This window comes from Schistocerca cancellata, chromosome 1 (genome assembly GCF_023864275.1).
Source record: "Schistocerca cancellata isolate TAMUIC-IGC-003103 chromosome 1, iqSchCanc2.1, whole genome shotgun sequence".
Taxonomy (NCBI): domain Eukaryota; kingdom Metazoa; phylum Arthropoda; class Insecta; order Orthoptera; family Acrididae; genus Schistocerca; species Schistocerca cancellata.
Window position 1 is genome coordinate 515,050,343 of NC_064626.1, and position 15,048 is coordinate 515,065,390.

The 15,048-nt window shown below is 37.3% G+C and overlaps 1 protein-coding gene across 1 annotated transcript in view; it reads left to right on the forward strand.

The window, feature by feature from the left end:
• Window positions 1–15,048, forward strand: part of LOC126178534 (erythroid differentiation-related factor 1) — a 217,413-nt gene that overhangs the window by 70,861 nt on the left and 131,504 nt on the right. Inside the window, exons 7-8 of the mRNA XM_049924539.1 lie at window positions 3,092–3,351; window positions 3,435–3,546. Coding sequence (XP_049780496.1) covers window positions 3,092–3,351; window positions 3,435–3,546 — 372 coding nt within the window. The remainder of the gene's footprint in view (window positions 1–3,091; window positions 3,352–3,434; window positions 3,547–15,048) is intronic.

Consider the following 15,048-nt stretch of genomic DNA (forward strand, 5'->3'; position numbering starts at 1 on the left):
ATGGTAGTCATGCCAATGTAAAAGGCTGAACAGTGTTAACGTAACAGCTGGTATATGACGTATCACTTCATAGGTGGCTCTTCCTTTCGCAGTATATGTTTTGTCAGTTACAGGGTTGGAACAGGTTGTGGTAAGAAGGTGCATAGGGCAGGTCTTACAGTGGGGACGTACCCAGGGTAGGAGCCATAGGGTAGGGAGATGGGTGCAGAAGGAGAATAGGGTCTGACGAAGATATTGCGGAGATTGGGAGGGCGAAGAAAATCTATTCTAGGTGTGGTGGGCAAAATCTCAGACAGAATGAATCTCATTTCAGGGCATGATTTTAGGAAGTCACGGCTTTGTCGAAGTAGCTGACCAGGGTAATACTGAGTGACCGTGGTGAGCTCCAAAGCTGTTTTTTGGAGGGTTCAGCAGTACCAGTATTGGGAAATCTGCTTTTTGAACTAAGCTGGTGCGGTAATTATGTCCAGTGAAGGTTACTGTGTCAAGAGTCTGCTGTCAAGAATCTGCATCTGAACAAATATGTTTGCTTCGAATGCCATGACTATATGGGAGGGAATGTTTGACATGGAAAGGATGGCAACTGTCAAAAGCTAACTACTGTTGTTTGTTACTAGGTATAATGTGAACAGAAGTGTGTAGCTGTCCTTCGTTGAGGATGAAATCAACATCAAAAAAGTGGCACAGGATTCAGACCAGTTGAAATTTAATTGGAAGAAGGTAGGTAGAGATTCCAGGAATTTTAACAGGTCAGGCTCACCATGAGTCCATATGGTAAAGATGTCATCATTGTATCTAAACCAAACCAGGGACTGAAGACTTATAGATCCCAGGAAAGCCCCTCCAAGTGACCCGTGAAGAGGTTGGTGTAGGAAGAAGCCGGCTTTGTTCTCAAGGTCGTACCTGTAATCTGTTGATGTGTCTATCCCTCAAAGGTGAAGTAGTTAGTTGTAAGTAAAAGTTGATTAAGATGAGTAGGAAGGAAGTCGTAGGTTTGGAATCAGGTGAGTGCTGACTGAGGAAATGTTCAGCAGCAGACAGACCATGTACATTGTGGATGTTGTTATAGAGGGAGGTGGCATGAATGATGACAAGCAAGGTGTGCGGTGAGAATGGGATGGTCATGGATTTCAGAGGATCTAGGAAATGGTTGGTATCATTAATATGGGAGGAAAGTCTTTGTACTATGGGTTGCAAGTGCTTATCAATTAAGGCAGACATACTTTCGGTAGGTGCTTTGATGCCAGCTACTATAGGATGGCCAGGATGATAGAGTTTGTGGTTCTTAGGAAGAAGGCAATGGGTGGGGGTGCGTGGTGTGTGAGAAGTTCTATGTATTGAGGTGTCAGTCTTGTGAAGGGCCTGGGTTTTGTAAGGAGGGATTGCAGGTCAGGTGAAACCTTGACACTGTTTCCTAAATATTTTGATCTGCATCACTGACTTTTGGAGCAGTAGCTTATTTGATGATGGCTAAGGTAGGACTTGGAGAAAAAGCTTGCTAATTTACACAGCTGTAATTACTGTTCTATCATTGTCACCATTCTTTGTGTTTTCTTCTCTTTTGTCTTTTTTGGTCTTCCAAAACTACAGGATTGGTATAAAGTTGTTTCATATTGTTCTACTCTGACATTATATCTGAAAATATCTGTAACTTCCATTTTTATTACTTAGGTATGTGCAGTTATTGTGCAAATTATGGCAGTAATAACATTCCTCTTGCAAAGGATGAAATCTTATCTCTGTAACAGAAAGCGGAGGGTATCATTAACAGGCTGCATCTTGTAATTAGTGCTAACCTGAGAATTGCGAACATTACAGTGTGGAGTGGCAAAGGGATTGTTATTGGGTGCACTCTTGTTTCTGACCTATATAAATGATCTTCCAATGAATTTAAAGGGCACTTCCAAAACATTAATGTTTGCTGACGACACAAGCTTTCTCAACCATAGTAGACGCAGATTGGGTATAGCTGAACAGCCCACAAGAGGTTGACAGCTAACAGTTTAAATCTTAATCGCATAAAGGCTCATAATATGCAGTTTCAGACAAGTGATAATGACCTTTTATCACCAGAAGTAAACATTAAGGTCATACACTGAATGAAGCACAGCGTGTGATATTCCTTGGGGGTTAGCTGGATTACGAGTTAAAAGGAAGTCAACATATGAATAAACTAATCAAGAAGCTCAGTTCAGTGTTTCATACCATCAGAAATGTCTCCCATTGTGTTGACCAATAGACATATTTTCACTCTCTGTTGTCTTGTGCTTTTGGGGCTGTACACCTTAAGTCAATACAGTATTTCTTTAACAGAAGATAGTAAGAATATTATGTTAAGTAGACAAGTGTACATCCTGCAGAAGCCTTTTAATGATCTTGGAATTTTTGCCCTCTCTACCCAATACAGTTACTTCCTAATGGGTTTTGTTACTGATATCATAAACCAGTTTCTTATGAACTGTGATATATACAGTCACAATACGAGACACAGAAACAACTTTCATGCAGGGTCAGAATGGAGTAATGGTACTCTGGCAGTAAGATGTCATGTTCCCTTCAAAAGTGAAGCAAGAAATTGGAAAACCTTTCCTGTTCAAAAGAAAATTGAAAATGTACCTAATAAGCCACTCTTTCTACAAATTTTCTGAATATCTAAATCCAAGGATTTAAAATTTCTGTGAGCTACATCACAAGTAGCAATGTTTGTTGTGACATTGTGTGATAAGTAATAATGTACTATAAATAGCAGTAAATTGTAATAAAGCAAATATTAAGTTACTAATGATAGATAAAAAGCAGCTGTATAATAAAAAAATGAGGATATAGCAGTTGCGGTTCTTATTAAGTTACTCAATTAAATTTAGATAGCATGAGCATGAATAGGATCAGACAGTGTTGTGATGTTAATACGCTATACAGATTAAGTTTCTATGATGTCTCTGTCTCTTATTGATTTATACACAACTTGTTCTATGTCCCTGAAAGTTCTTCTTACTGATGGGATCAACAGGACAGGCATCCATGAATGAATGGATGAACTGTAGTTAATTTGACTTTCTTAATTTAGGTATCTATTATTCTTCATTTACAGGGATGCATCCAAGCCCATAAATGTACTGACAGGTATTGATTATTGGTTGGACAATCTGATGTGCAATGTCCCTGAACTTGTAATGTGTTATCATCTGGATGGCATTGTACAGAAATATGAACTGATAAAAACAGAAGACCTTCCACACCTAGAAAATTCCAAATTTTCACCGAAAGTGATTAGGGATGTAGCACAAAATATCCTTTCATTTCTAAAATCAAATGCAACAAAAGCTGGACACACATACTGGCTGTTCAAAGGTACATTACTTGTGACTATCACTTTCAATCTGCTATGCCATGTGTGTATATGTAAATTATATGTAGTAAAACATATTTTGCAGGAAAGGATGCTGACATAGTAAAATTATATGATTTGACCTCATTGTGTTCAGAGGTTACAGATGAAAAAGGACAGAATCCATTTACCATTCCTGTGGCCATGTTGTTATACAGGCAGGTAACATATGCCAAGTTTGATGTGTTATGCAGTAGAATGTATACTTAATGTTGTTCTTTTCTTATTTTTTTATACAGGTCCAAAGAAGATATTCTAAGAAATAACTTTATCAAATAATGAATATCAGTCAGTTGAATTCTTTTATTTTAATGAGATCTGATTGAAGATTTCACTGAATAGATACTTTAATGTCACAACAAGAAAAAAGTTAATCTAATGACTATTTTGATTGACAAGAGTCATTTGTGATTAATCTTTTGTAGTAGTTACTGAGAAACGTACTTACAAAAGTCGGTAAACTTTATGCCTCTTGGATTTCAAAAGCAGAAATGTAGTGCTCATGCTGCCTATATAGCCTTATTGATTATATCTTCATTTAAACTGCATGCTAGCAATTTTGATCAGATAGTTCATTGATGTCAGTAGGTAGCATGTTTTATTGCTTGTCATTGGAAGATTTCATAACTTTGGTATTTCAGTTCCTTACTTCACATCATTTTAATTTGAATGGGCTGAAAACTTATTGTTGCATCTTGCAGCATTTTTTTCTTGACCACTGTTTTCACTGTAGAGGAAAAAAGTTAGTTTTCTGGCAGTTGGGTATATGAGAGTACATAATTCTTTAGGTGTGAAACTAGGTATACATGCGAGAGAGGCTTTGCAAGTAACACATCTCTTGTAAACAGTGCTGAGAGTCACCTAACCATCAGTGTCCAAGAGTGAGGCAAGACCTTAGATAGTCGTGCTCTGCGAGTTTAGACTTCTCGTATAGATGCCAACCTCCATCACTCAAGAGCTGCTTGCTATTGCTCTCAGACAAGAAAAACTATACCAGGATTGTCAGGAGAGCTGAGAGTACTCTGACAGTGCTGAGCAGCCTTATTGCAGCCCAGATTTGTGCCATCTTTCACAGTTTGTACACTACCACTTCTTGGTAATATAGTTTGCCATTCTCATGCACACATTAAATAAAAGTACCAATGAAATGCTTGTTTTGAGCCATAATGTGTGGTCTTAGCATGTTTCTGAGCGAAGAAATTGTCCGTTTTACCTACCAAACACGAGCAGTTACCCTATTTCGAAAGTTCAAGACTTGAACAATGCTATGCAGCAAATAAAATGTAAAAATGTCATAGACATGTTATACAGAATTAACAAACGAAAATAAATAAAAAAGAATTAACAAATGAAAATAAATAACAAAAATTAAAAAAAAGAAACAATCACTAAAGAGACTCGATATGCCAGGTTAAAATGAAAACGTATATGAAAGACTAGCGCGAACCCACTACGCCACATGGACACTCAAACAGACTGCTCCATAAATGTGTACTGGCATTGTCAAGACAGTTGAAACTTCTCTCGCAATGGATATCCACTGTAAGTGAATGTTAGCAAAAAAAAGTGATGAATAAAGCTGCCAAAACATGGACTCAGGATAAAACTGCACTTTTAATTAGTTTGTATAATGAAAGGCCAATGTTATGTAATTTACAGTTACTTGATTACAGGAACTGAGATGATAAGAAAAGTTTTTTGGCTGAAATGACTGCACTTTGTAACACCTCCACAGAAGAAATTTACCAGAATATCCACTATTCAAGGAAACAGGAAAATAAGTTTTATAACATAATTTAATTAACATAGAGAAACACGTGAGGTTATGTTTGAAAGTAATCATTTTGGAACTTGGAAAAGTGCCATTTAACTTAAAGTAATAGAGCTTGTAATGAGTCGTATTATTATTATTATTATTATTATTTTCTTGTTCTTTTCTTTTTATTCATACAAGGTATATATAAAATAATAAGTACCATGGGGAAGGTTGTTAACAACTTGTAAGAAGGGAGTGACATATTCAGTCCACTTGGTATGTTTACAAGGTATATAAGTCCCCAAAAACCTATTGAATTCCTTAAACACCTTTTCTATGGAGGATGCTTCGGGATGAAATTTGGGTACTAAAAAGTGTTTGATTTAGTTGGAATCTACAAACTCTTTCCATTTACTCCAACAAAATATGTCTTCTTTTGACATGACTTCTGGTTTTTCTACTCTTGCAAAATAATCCTCTTTAATTCATCTTATTATTGAACTGGCTGTAACATTCTGTAAAGCATACAATTTTATGTATTTTGTGAAAATATCATGCAGGCTTACTATATATTTTACTCCCCCTTTACCTCTGGGATAGCGTCCAGCCACATCCAACAATACCTTTTCTAGAGGTTTCGTAGCTGCAATTGGATGTAGTTCTATCTGTTTGGAGATGTTTGAATGTTTTTCTTTCTGGCAAACAATACACTTTTTTACTACTTGTAGTACTCTTCATATAATGTTGGGGAAATAACAATATTTATGTATTTTACTGAGCATTTTGCTGTGCCATAATGGCCCCCAGCATTGTATGTGTATGAGATAAAATCATCCACATATTCCTCTGGCAAACTCATGCACTATTGTTCTAGTTCGGAAGGGTTCCTATGGAACGGAACACCTTTGTGAATAGTCAAAAACATTTTTAACTTTTCATCACTGTTATGTGTAAGTTTTGCTCTTACCTTACTCCAGCTTGTGTCTTCCTGCTGTAATTGCTCCATGTGTTTGTTTACACAAGTGGACATAGTATGGTTGAAATGTTTTGTCCCTCATCAGCATAGTTCTTATTTAACCTTCCTGCTCTAAAAGTTCGTTGAATTCCTCTAAGCCATGTGGTAGTCGAGAAAGAGCATCAGCTATTATGTTTTGATTTCCTTTTATGCATACTATTCCAAAATCGAATTCTTGAAGATACATACACCACCTGGCTATCCGTCGGTGTACCAATTTACAAGTTAACAAAAACAATAGGGACTGATGGTCACAGTATACTTTTTTGTGTTTACCCCATAGGAAATATTCAAACTTTTTAAAGGACCAAATTACAGCCAAACCCTCCAATCCCGTGACTGAATACGAACATTCAGTTTTGGATTAGATGTGACTGGAGAAACTAATTACTTCAGGGATGAGATTTCTCTCTTCTTCCTCCATTTGAAAAAGGACCATGAGAATATGTGTCAGTGCATAAACAGAAATCTTTCTTCATGTCTGGTTGAGATTAAATATTTGCATTTAATAAGGCTGGCTGGATGTTCTCGAAATTGGTTTGACATTGCTTGTCCCATAACCAAGGTCTGTTGTTCTGGAGAAGATTGAGCAAAGCATCACTGTTCATAAGTTGATTAGGGATAAATTTCCTGAAAATGACACTAGGCCTAAGTAGGCCTTTAATTCTCTCTTGTTTTGAGGAGTGGGGCAGTTCCTAATGGCATCAAGTTTTTTAGGATCTGTCAGTATACCTAATGAAGAGATTATGTGTCCTAAAACAAATTTACCTTTCTTGTCCAAAATTAGATTTCTTGAGATTTGCTGTTACTCCATATTCAGAAAAGCGGCTCAGTACTTGGTCAATTAATCTTAAACATTCTACCCAAATGGGTGTAGTGACTAAAAGGTCATGAGATGTTCAATCCAAATGATGATGCTTGAAATTTGTAGCTGCTGCCCCCCCACATATGAAGGTGGTATTCTTCCAACTTTAGTCATGTAGCTTTATTTTCCAATATAAAGACTGGAAGTCGATTATAGTAAGAAATTTAGCATTATGGAATTTCATAAGCTGTTTCTCTAAATTGTCTGGACGTGTTCGGGCTGGTACAATTATCTTATTAATGTTACTTGCATTTAGGACGAAGCACACCTTGCCGTCTGGCTTATTCATGGCCAAAATAGGACTACAATAAGGGGAAAATGATGGTTGTATTATGCCCCATTCAAGCAACCTGGTAATTTCTTACTGCTTCCCTCTTTGTCCATGGTATAGGGTATGAGGTAGAACGTAAAGTTTCATGAGGATACACTTCCATTTTGTACACAAAATCCTTAATAATACCTGGTCTTTTTTCAAATACATGTATATAAGCAAGTATCAGTTCCCTTAGTTTCGCTTGCTGTTCTTGAGATAAGCACTTTGATTCTCTTACCTTTGTGCTTATATTGTCGACATTTACTTCTGTTGCCGACTGTTCATTATTGTACGTGTTGACAAACACAACTATGGAATTAACCAATTGAATTTCAAAGTCACGTGTAACTTCAGTTTTACATCTATTAGTACTTCCTCTGATTAGGTCTATTACAAATAATTGGTTGTTCGCAGTGAAATGACTTGGGCCTTTTCCTATATCAGTTTGTAGTTGGTATGTCCTAAATGTATACATACCAATTAAACAATCAACTATTAATTTCTCTACTATCAAAAAATAGCATCCTACAGAGTCCTAATTGTATGGGAATTAGGGCTTGTATATTGACTCCTTTCGATTTATGACCAGTAGCAGTTTGTACCTTGCAGTTTTGGATTGGTAGTGTGGGTATACACCCACATTTCTTCAATTTTCGCAGGAATCCTTGTGACATCAAATTAGTCATAGCATCTGTGTCAAGCACAATGGGTACATCAAGATCAAATATTTTGGCTTTAATAGTAGCTTGTACCTCGCTCTCTGTCAGGTTTTTGTGCGTGCCCTCATTACCTTGATACAGATAATCTCTCACACCACTACCATGATATCTGGTAAAGCAAGCGGCGATCAAGCTTGTGTCTCCACTCTCCTCCAAAGTCACAGAATGGGGGCCTATTGTGACCAATTCAAGTTTTCTGGTGTTGCGGTGGCTGCGGTCTCTGGGTTAGGCGTAATTTCTACTACGTGGACTGTTGGTGTTTGGTTACACCAATTAGTATCCTGTGAGGCTCTTGACTGAAATTCTCTTTGCCTCTCCACGTTATTCGGCACATGTGTGTTACTTTGCTGGCCGAATTCTGCTGACTGTGGGTTATTCGGTTGTCTGGTATTTTTTGTGTTTCCCAAGCAATCGGCTGATTTTTGCCGATAGCTTGTGTCAGTACATATGATACAGCCTGGCCCGTTCTAGTTGTTTTTGGTAAATGTTTGCCCATTTCTTTTATATCTGCCTTTGAATTTATGTCTTTCTCCATTGCTGTTGCGATTACCGTTACCATTACCGCAGGTCTGTGTGGGGTAAGGTTGCCATCCATGATGTACTATGAATCCATTGTTTACTTGTTGGTCTGTAAATCTCTGTGACACTATTAGCACATTAACAGGCTTGGGTTTTACTGGTCTCTCTTCATATATAAAATCTATTGAGTCCAGTACAGATAGAAAGTATTTGGTGTCGTGGCCCGGAATGGTAATGAGTTTTTCCCTAGTGTGGGCAGAAAGACGGCTCTTTAAAATTTTCAGCATATCTACTTGAGATACTGGGTTTGTTCAGTATCTGGTTTTATTCAAATATTTTTCAAAATGGCCCCTTAAGCTTCCATACTTGCTATTTGAACGGAGCTGGGTTGAATACTTCACGTCTGAGCCTCTCTTGCATGGCCTTAGACCAATACTTATCCAGAAATGCTCTCTCAAACTGTTCATAATAGTGGCAACGTTCCGCCATGTCTGTAGCCCATAGCAGAACGTCACCCTGTCTCTACCCAACAACAAATCGTTATTTTCTGGGCTTCAATCCAGGTATGAGGTAAAACATTTCGAAATGCTCTAATAAAGACTGTAGGGCGTGTTATTTTCCCTTCAGAGGTAAATATTGGGAATTTCCAATGCCTAAGTAATCAATCATCTGCAAGTAATGTTGACAAATACGCCGTGCTGTCAGTAACAGGCATGTCTTGTTCGCTTGCGACCTAGTGTATGGCAACTGCACTTGCTCGACAGGATCAACTGCCGACAAGTGTTGTTGCATTGTGCAGCCTCCGCTATTTTCCTTCGATGGGCTAGCCCCATATGTGGGTAACCAGTGAAGATATCTAACTTCTCTAAAAGCATGGTATTTGTTTTCTTTCATATATTGTTTTGAAATGTCAGTAGTTTTAGCAACACTGCCTCATAACCTTTCCTCTGCTTCCTTTATACCCAAATCTATTTTAGCTAGACGTTGACTTTCTTTCTCTTTTAGAACTTCTTCTGCAGTATCTACATAAATTTTGCATTCTGACACTACCTTTTCAGCAAGGGTGCTGCACCTATCCGGCAACCCGGCTTCAGCTTTTTCCGTTATTTCCTTTACATCTGCACATAGCTTATCTCTCTGTTTTTTGGCAAATTCTGACTCTAAACTTAACTAGTCTACTCTTAGACTCAACTTGTGTATTTCTGTAGGTAGATTTTTGCATACATCTTGCAGCTCGCTGACTGCATTCATCACATCCACTTGGGGTTATGTCTCCTGAATGTGAGAATATGCTTCACTAAGGTTTGGAACTTACTTGCAAGTTGTTCCTGTTTATAGTAGGGATGTTACTTTTTCCGTTAATGTATTTATACTGCGGAACATGTTGGTAATTATTTCTTGTTTTAGCTGTTTACAGAGCTCTGTGAGCTTCCCGTATAACTGGTCAGATGATTAATTGCATGTAGTTTTGCTCACCTCACTGAACTGTTGACTAATACTGTTCTTGAAGCTATTAAATGCCTGATTTTGCTGTGTAAACTGTTGTGTTATTAGTTGCATGAGTTTTGTCAAATTGTGTGTCTCGCTAGTATTTGCATTGCTCGTATGAACTATTTCCTGATATTGCGTTCGCGCCGTTGTGAGCAAATAATCAAATGAATTTCCGCTGTCGATCACTCCAGTTTCACTATTTGAAAAAATGTTTCCCATTGAGAACTTAGAAATTGTTTCATTGATTGCCATAAAAGTGACATCATGATTAGTTGTATCACCAATGTCATCTTTTTTTTTTAACAGCGGGACATCAACCTAGTTGTTTTGGGTAGCAATTGGCCATTTCACGAGTTGGCGCTTTACTTTCAACTGTTGCCAACCTTGGATTTCTGACCTCTCGGCATATTGCATTTTTTAATGAGTTTTCAACAATGACCATTTCCTTTGACTCTACTGTGAACAGTGTTTAACAAAATAATGAAAAAGAAAGTTTCAAACATGAAATTTGGTTTGTATCGATACTTTTCAATTAAAGCAGTTTTATGTGCATATTCATTAATGAACCTGATTATTCTCCGAGACAATGTTAGAGAATTTGAATTAATTATTTTGCACTTTAATGTTGACTTTATACAGATTTTCGTCTTTTCTATAGAAATGAACTTTCCATAAATACATTAATTGGAAGGAAAAGAGATTGTCTACTGCAAGACAGACGGGACCATGCGCAGCATACAGATGTGTTCAAATTATTAGACTAAATACATTTTTTCCAAAACTTTACATTTATAACACATTTACATCCACATACAGATTATATTTGTACATTCAATACTTTGTATGCATGCCTTTGTTCTTAATCAGCATTTTTATCTTGACTGTCATGGTAGCAGATTTGCTCTTATTTCTCTGTGAGATCTTATTTGATGGTTATTGTAAATTTCCTTATCCTCTGTTTCATAATAGCCTGTAAATTTTCAGTTGGGTTCATAACAGGGCTATTCCGTGGCTAGGTCAACACTTTCAGTTGCTTTTGTTCCAAGTACTTGGAAACACTTGTGGCTTTGTGGCAAGATGCACATCATGCATAAAAATGGCAACTTTATTACGAAACCACTCATTTATTTGGGGGAAAGTTCCTTTTCAAGGATTTCATTATATTGTTCTTGCCACATTGTTCCTTCAACAATGTGTAATTTGTCACGACATTTCACGGACATAACACTCCAGACCATAACGAAAGCTGGATGCTTCACACATTGCTGCATACAGTCAGCTTTGAAGTATTCTCCAGGTCTGTGATGAACATACTGGCTGCTTTCTTCCATCACAGTGAGTTCGGAGTAATCACTGAAGCATACATGAGGCATGTGTACAAAATTGCAAGTTAGAAAAGTTTGGAATAGTAGTATAATTCAAATGTGCCTTTCTTCAGTGTCATAAAAACAGCACAGTTTCAAGCCAAAACTCATAACTTTAGATATCAGACACACTTAATTACCATATCATTGCACATACCTTAGCCCAGTTGTCACTTGTCCACTCCTGAAGTTGTTAAGCCCACTGCAATCTTTTTGTTTTCATGGCAGTATGATTTTCTGTTTTTTCCTTGGTCAGCATGCCTTTAAGCCGCATTCAAACAGCCTCCTCCTCACTGTCACAGGTGAAACTTCAACACCCAAACTTTCAGCTGATGTCTCATGTCTGTAGAAGTAAGTTTACAGTTCATTGTTACCATGTTTGTAACCCTTCTCATTGTTCTAGGACTGATTTTTCTTTCACGTCCACATTTTCCTTTTCTGTTTGGCTTGTATTCACCACCTTTCTGCACTGAAAGTTTGATTCTTCTGACAGTTTTCTGTGATTTTCTCATTCTGTCAGCAATTTCTCGTTCAGTATAACGATTTTCAGCAAGAAGTGCTACCACAGCAGAAACTTTCTGAGGTGAAACATCTTTTGTCTTCCCCATAACCTCACTTTCTTTGGAAACTCCGCGATTTATTCCTATAGCTAAAAACATGCAAGTTCACAAGCTGTATAATGTCTTGTTAATGTAACAAGAAGTTGATAGAATAAATAACAAGCTGGAGCACACCACAGAAACATAAAACATTACTGTAAACACAGTTTCAAAGCATGTAAACAGACAACTAACACCAACACGATTTGGAGGGAAAATGACAAATGTGAAAACTGTGAAAAATTCAGTGATCTGTGAGTGGCTGGGAAGGGAAATTTCGTGGCATCAATCAAACCATTAAAACAAATCAATTATTATGCTTTTCTCTCCTATTTTTACACCAGAAAACTTTGAGAATATCAAAAATAATTGTTTAGTCTTATAATTTGAGCACGTCTGTACAGCGTATCAGCTTTCTACCTTAACCGCTGAAATCAGCATTGCTGCTGCGTCTTGTTTGTAGGCAGATTTTGATAGTAATTAGCTCCTTCAAATTTTTATTGGTCCCAATCTCACGGACATGTAACAAATGCAACAAAAGTCTCATTAGTTTCTTGTATCAATAAAATGGATCATTTATCTCAAAAAATTTTTTAATCTGATCAATGGAAAGGTCTGTTCATATTCCACTCTGTACCGTCCTTTGAATGGTCACCATTGAATAGTGGCGAGAATGGGGGGGGGGGGGGTTAAAATATAATATATAAAGGAAACTGATTAATAACTGCTGCTAGAATAATTAAAAACAAATTTTGGAAAGAATAATTGAAAGAAATTGGAAGTTACACACATCCTGAGTGAACTTTAACTGGCGCTAATATCAGCAGACCTTTAAAGTCCATATATTTTTTAGATTATCCTTTGTCATTTAAATATACATACTTCTTTTTTCTGTTACCGCTATTGTGCATAGTACTTGGTATGACAGTATCGGTTCAGGATCACCCCTCCTCTGCTCACTAAAATTCTTCCTGCCTGCTTCAATCCTCTTGATGCAAGATTCTTGGCGGGGGCGAAATGATAAACAGATGTGGTTGTTAAGAAACTTCATTGCACTAATAAATTTTATAACATTTCTTTAATGTCCGGTTAGAATACACATTTTTGAACAATATTAATGTGGCGGAACTCTTCATCCGTCTGCCCGCTACGACTTATAGAGACAAACAGGTAAAGATACAGAAATTAATCAACTGAAGAGCATATTTCTACTTGTTTTGTATTTGTCCCAAAACACATCGCTGGTATAAAATAACTTGTTATTTTATATATAAACAAAAGAATAATAATAATAATAATAATAATAATAAAAGTAATAATAATATGATTCATTACAAGCTATATCTATAATTTTATATGATATATCTAAAAAGAAAGATGATGAGACTTACCAAACACACGTAGGAAAAATATACCTAAAAACAAAGATGATGTGACTTGCCAAATGAGAGTGCTGGCAGGTCGACGGACACACGGACGAACATGGGCATGCACACGGGATTCAGGCTTTCGCGGCAAACTGTTGCCTCGTCGAGGGAGGGACGAAAGGATGTGGGTTTTGGGGGGGAGGGTGGGGAGCCGTTCCGGTCCCGGGGGCGGAGGGACTTGCCTTGGGGCGGGGGGGGGGGGGGGATGGGTGTACACCGCACACACGTGCATATCCATCTGTATATGTGTGTGTGTGTGTACGCGCGAGTGTATACCCGTCCTTTTTTCCCCCTAAGGTAAGTCTTTCCGCTCCCGGGACTGGAATGACTCCTTACCCTCTCCCTTAAAACCCACATCCTTTCGTCTTTCCCTCTCCTTCCCTCTGTCCTGATGAGGCAACAGTTTGTTGCGAAATCTTGAATTTTGTGTGTATGTTTGTGTTTGTTTGTGTGTCTATCGACCTGCCAGCGCTTGTGTTTGGTAAGTCTCATCATCTTTCTTTTTAGATATATTTTTTCCCACGTGGAATGTTTCCCTCTATTATATTCATTTTATATGATATGGTATTTATTGATTATATTGGGTATTCAACAGACCTTTAGGAATTTACGAGTGGCCAAGTCAATACAAGTAAGTGTTCAGATAAATGTATGTCCAGGAATGCTTCATTTATCACATATCTGCTCTGTTTGGCTTTTGAACATCTATGGTTATCAAGATGAAATTGCTGTAATATTATTTCACTGTAATTGTTACTTTGCCAAATATTAAAGAGAATAAATGTAGGTGATGTTAGAAATATTGGTGTCACAAGCAGACTGTTTTTAAAACTAATGGATTTATACATAATAGTATCTAGATTGGCAATTCTGGGTCCAATTGTAAAGAGTATTTCTCTGTCTTATGTCGCTGTCATTCTCGTAAAATTTTGATTTTATTGTGGATTTTCCATCATAACTCAACAATGAATTTTTGCTTGCTCCAGAATCATTCCATTGCCTGATCCTCTCTCTTATCCAGTATGTACTCGGTCCTTTATGATTTTTCTTTGTCACTAAAAGTGTGAAAAGTGGAGCTGTAGCTTGATGCTCTTTCATCATAACCTCTTCCTTCATGCGCAGAACTTCAACAGAAAAATATTGTGGAAAGTGATCTGCCAGCTCTCAGAGAGATGCTCATCCTGCTGTGAGTAAATGGTTCTGACATCTGATGATGTGAGACTCTCAGACACTTACAGAACATACTCACAGGCAACTATTAGACAGTAACTATAAGCAAAAATTTGCCTCTAGTGTAAACATTTCTGTGAGTACTATTGATAGTGCCAAAATCTCTGAGAGCTAAAAACTTTCATGTTTACCCTAGCCCTTAGGTGAAAGTTGATATGTAAGAATTAACATAATGAATCAGAGTGTGAGGGGATATAGCTGAAACTTTAATGAAACTATACTTGTGAGACTGAAGAATTGTGCGTATTTTAATATCTCTCTTTATCTTAATAATTGTGGTTTGTGAATTTTTGCTTCATAAACTTGTCAGGCCAGGTAATCTAGCAGTAAAGTGCATATCTGGAAGCAGAGAGGTTTTGGGA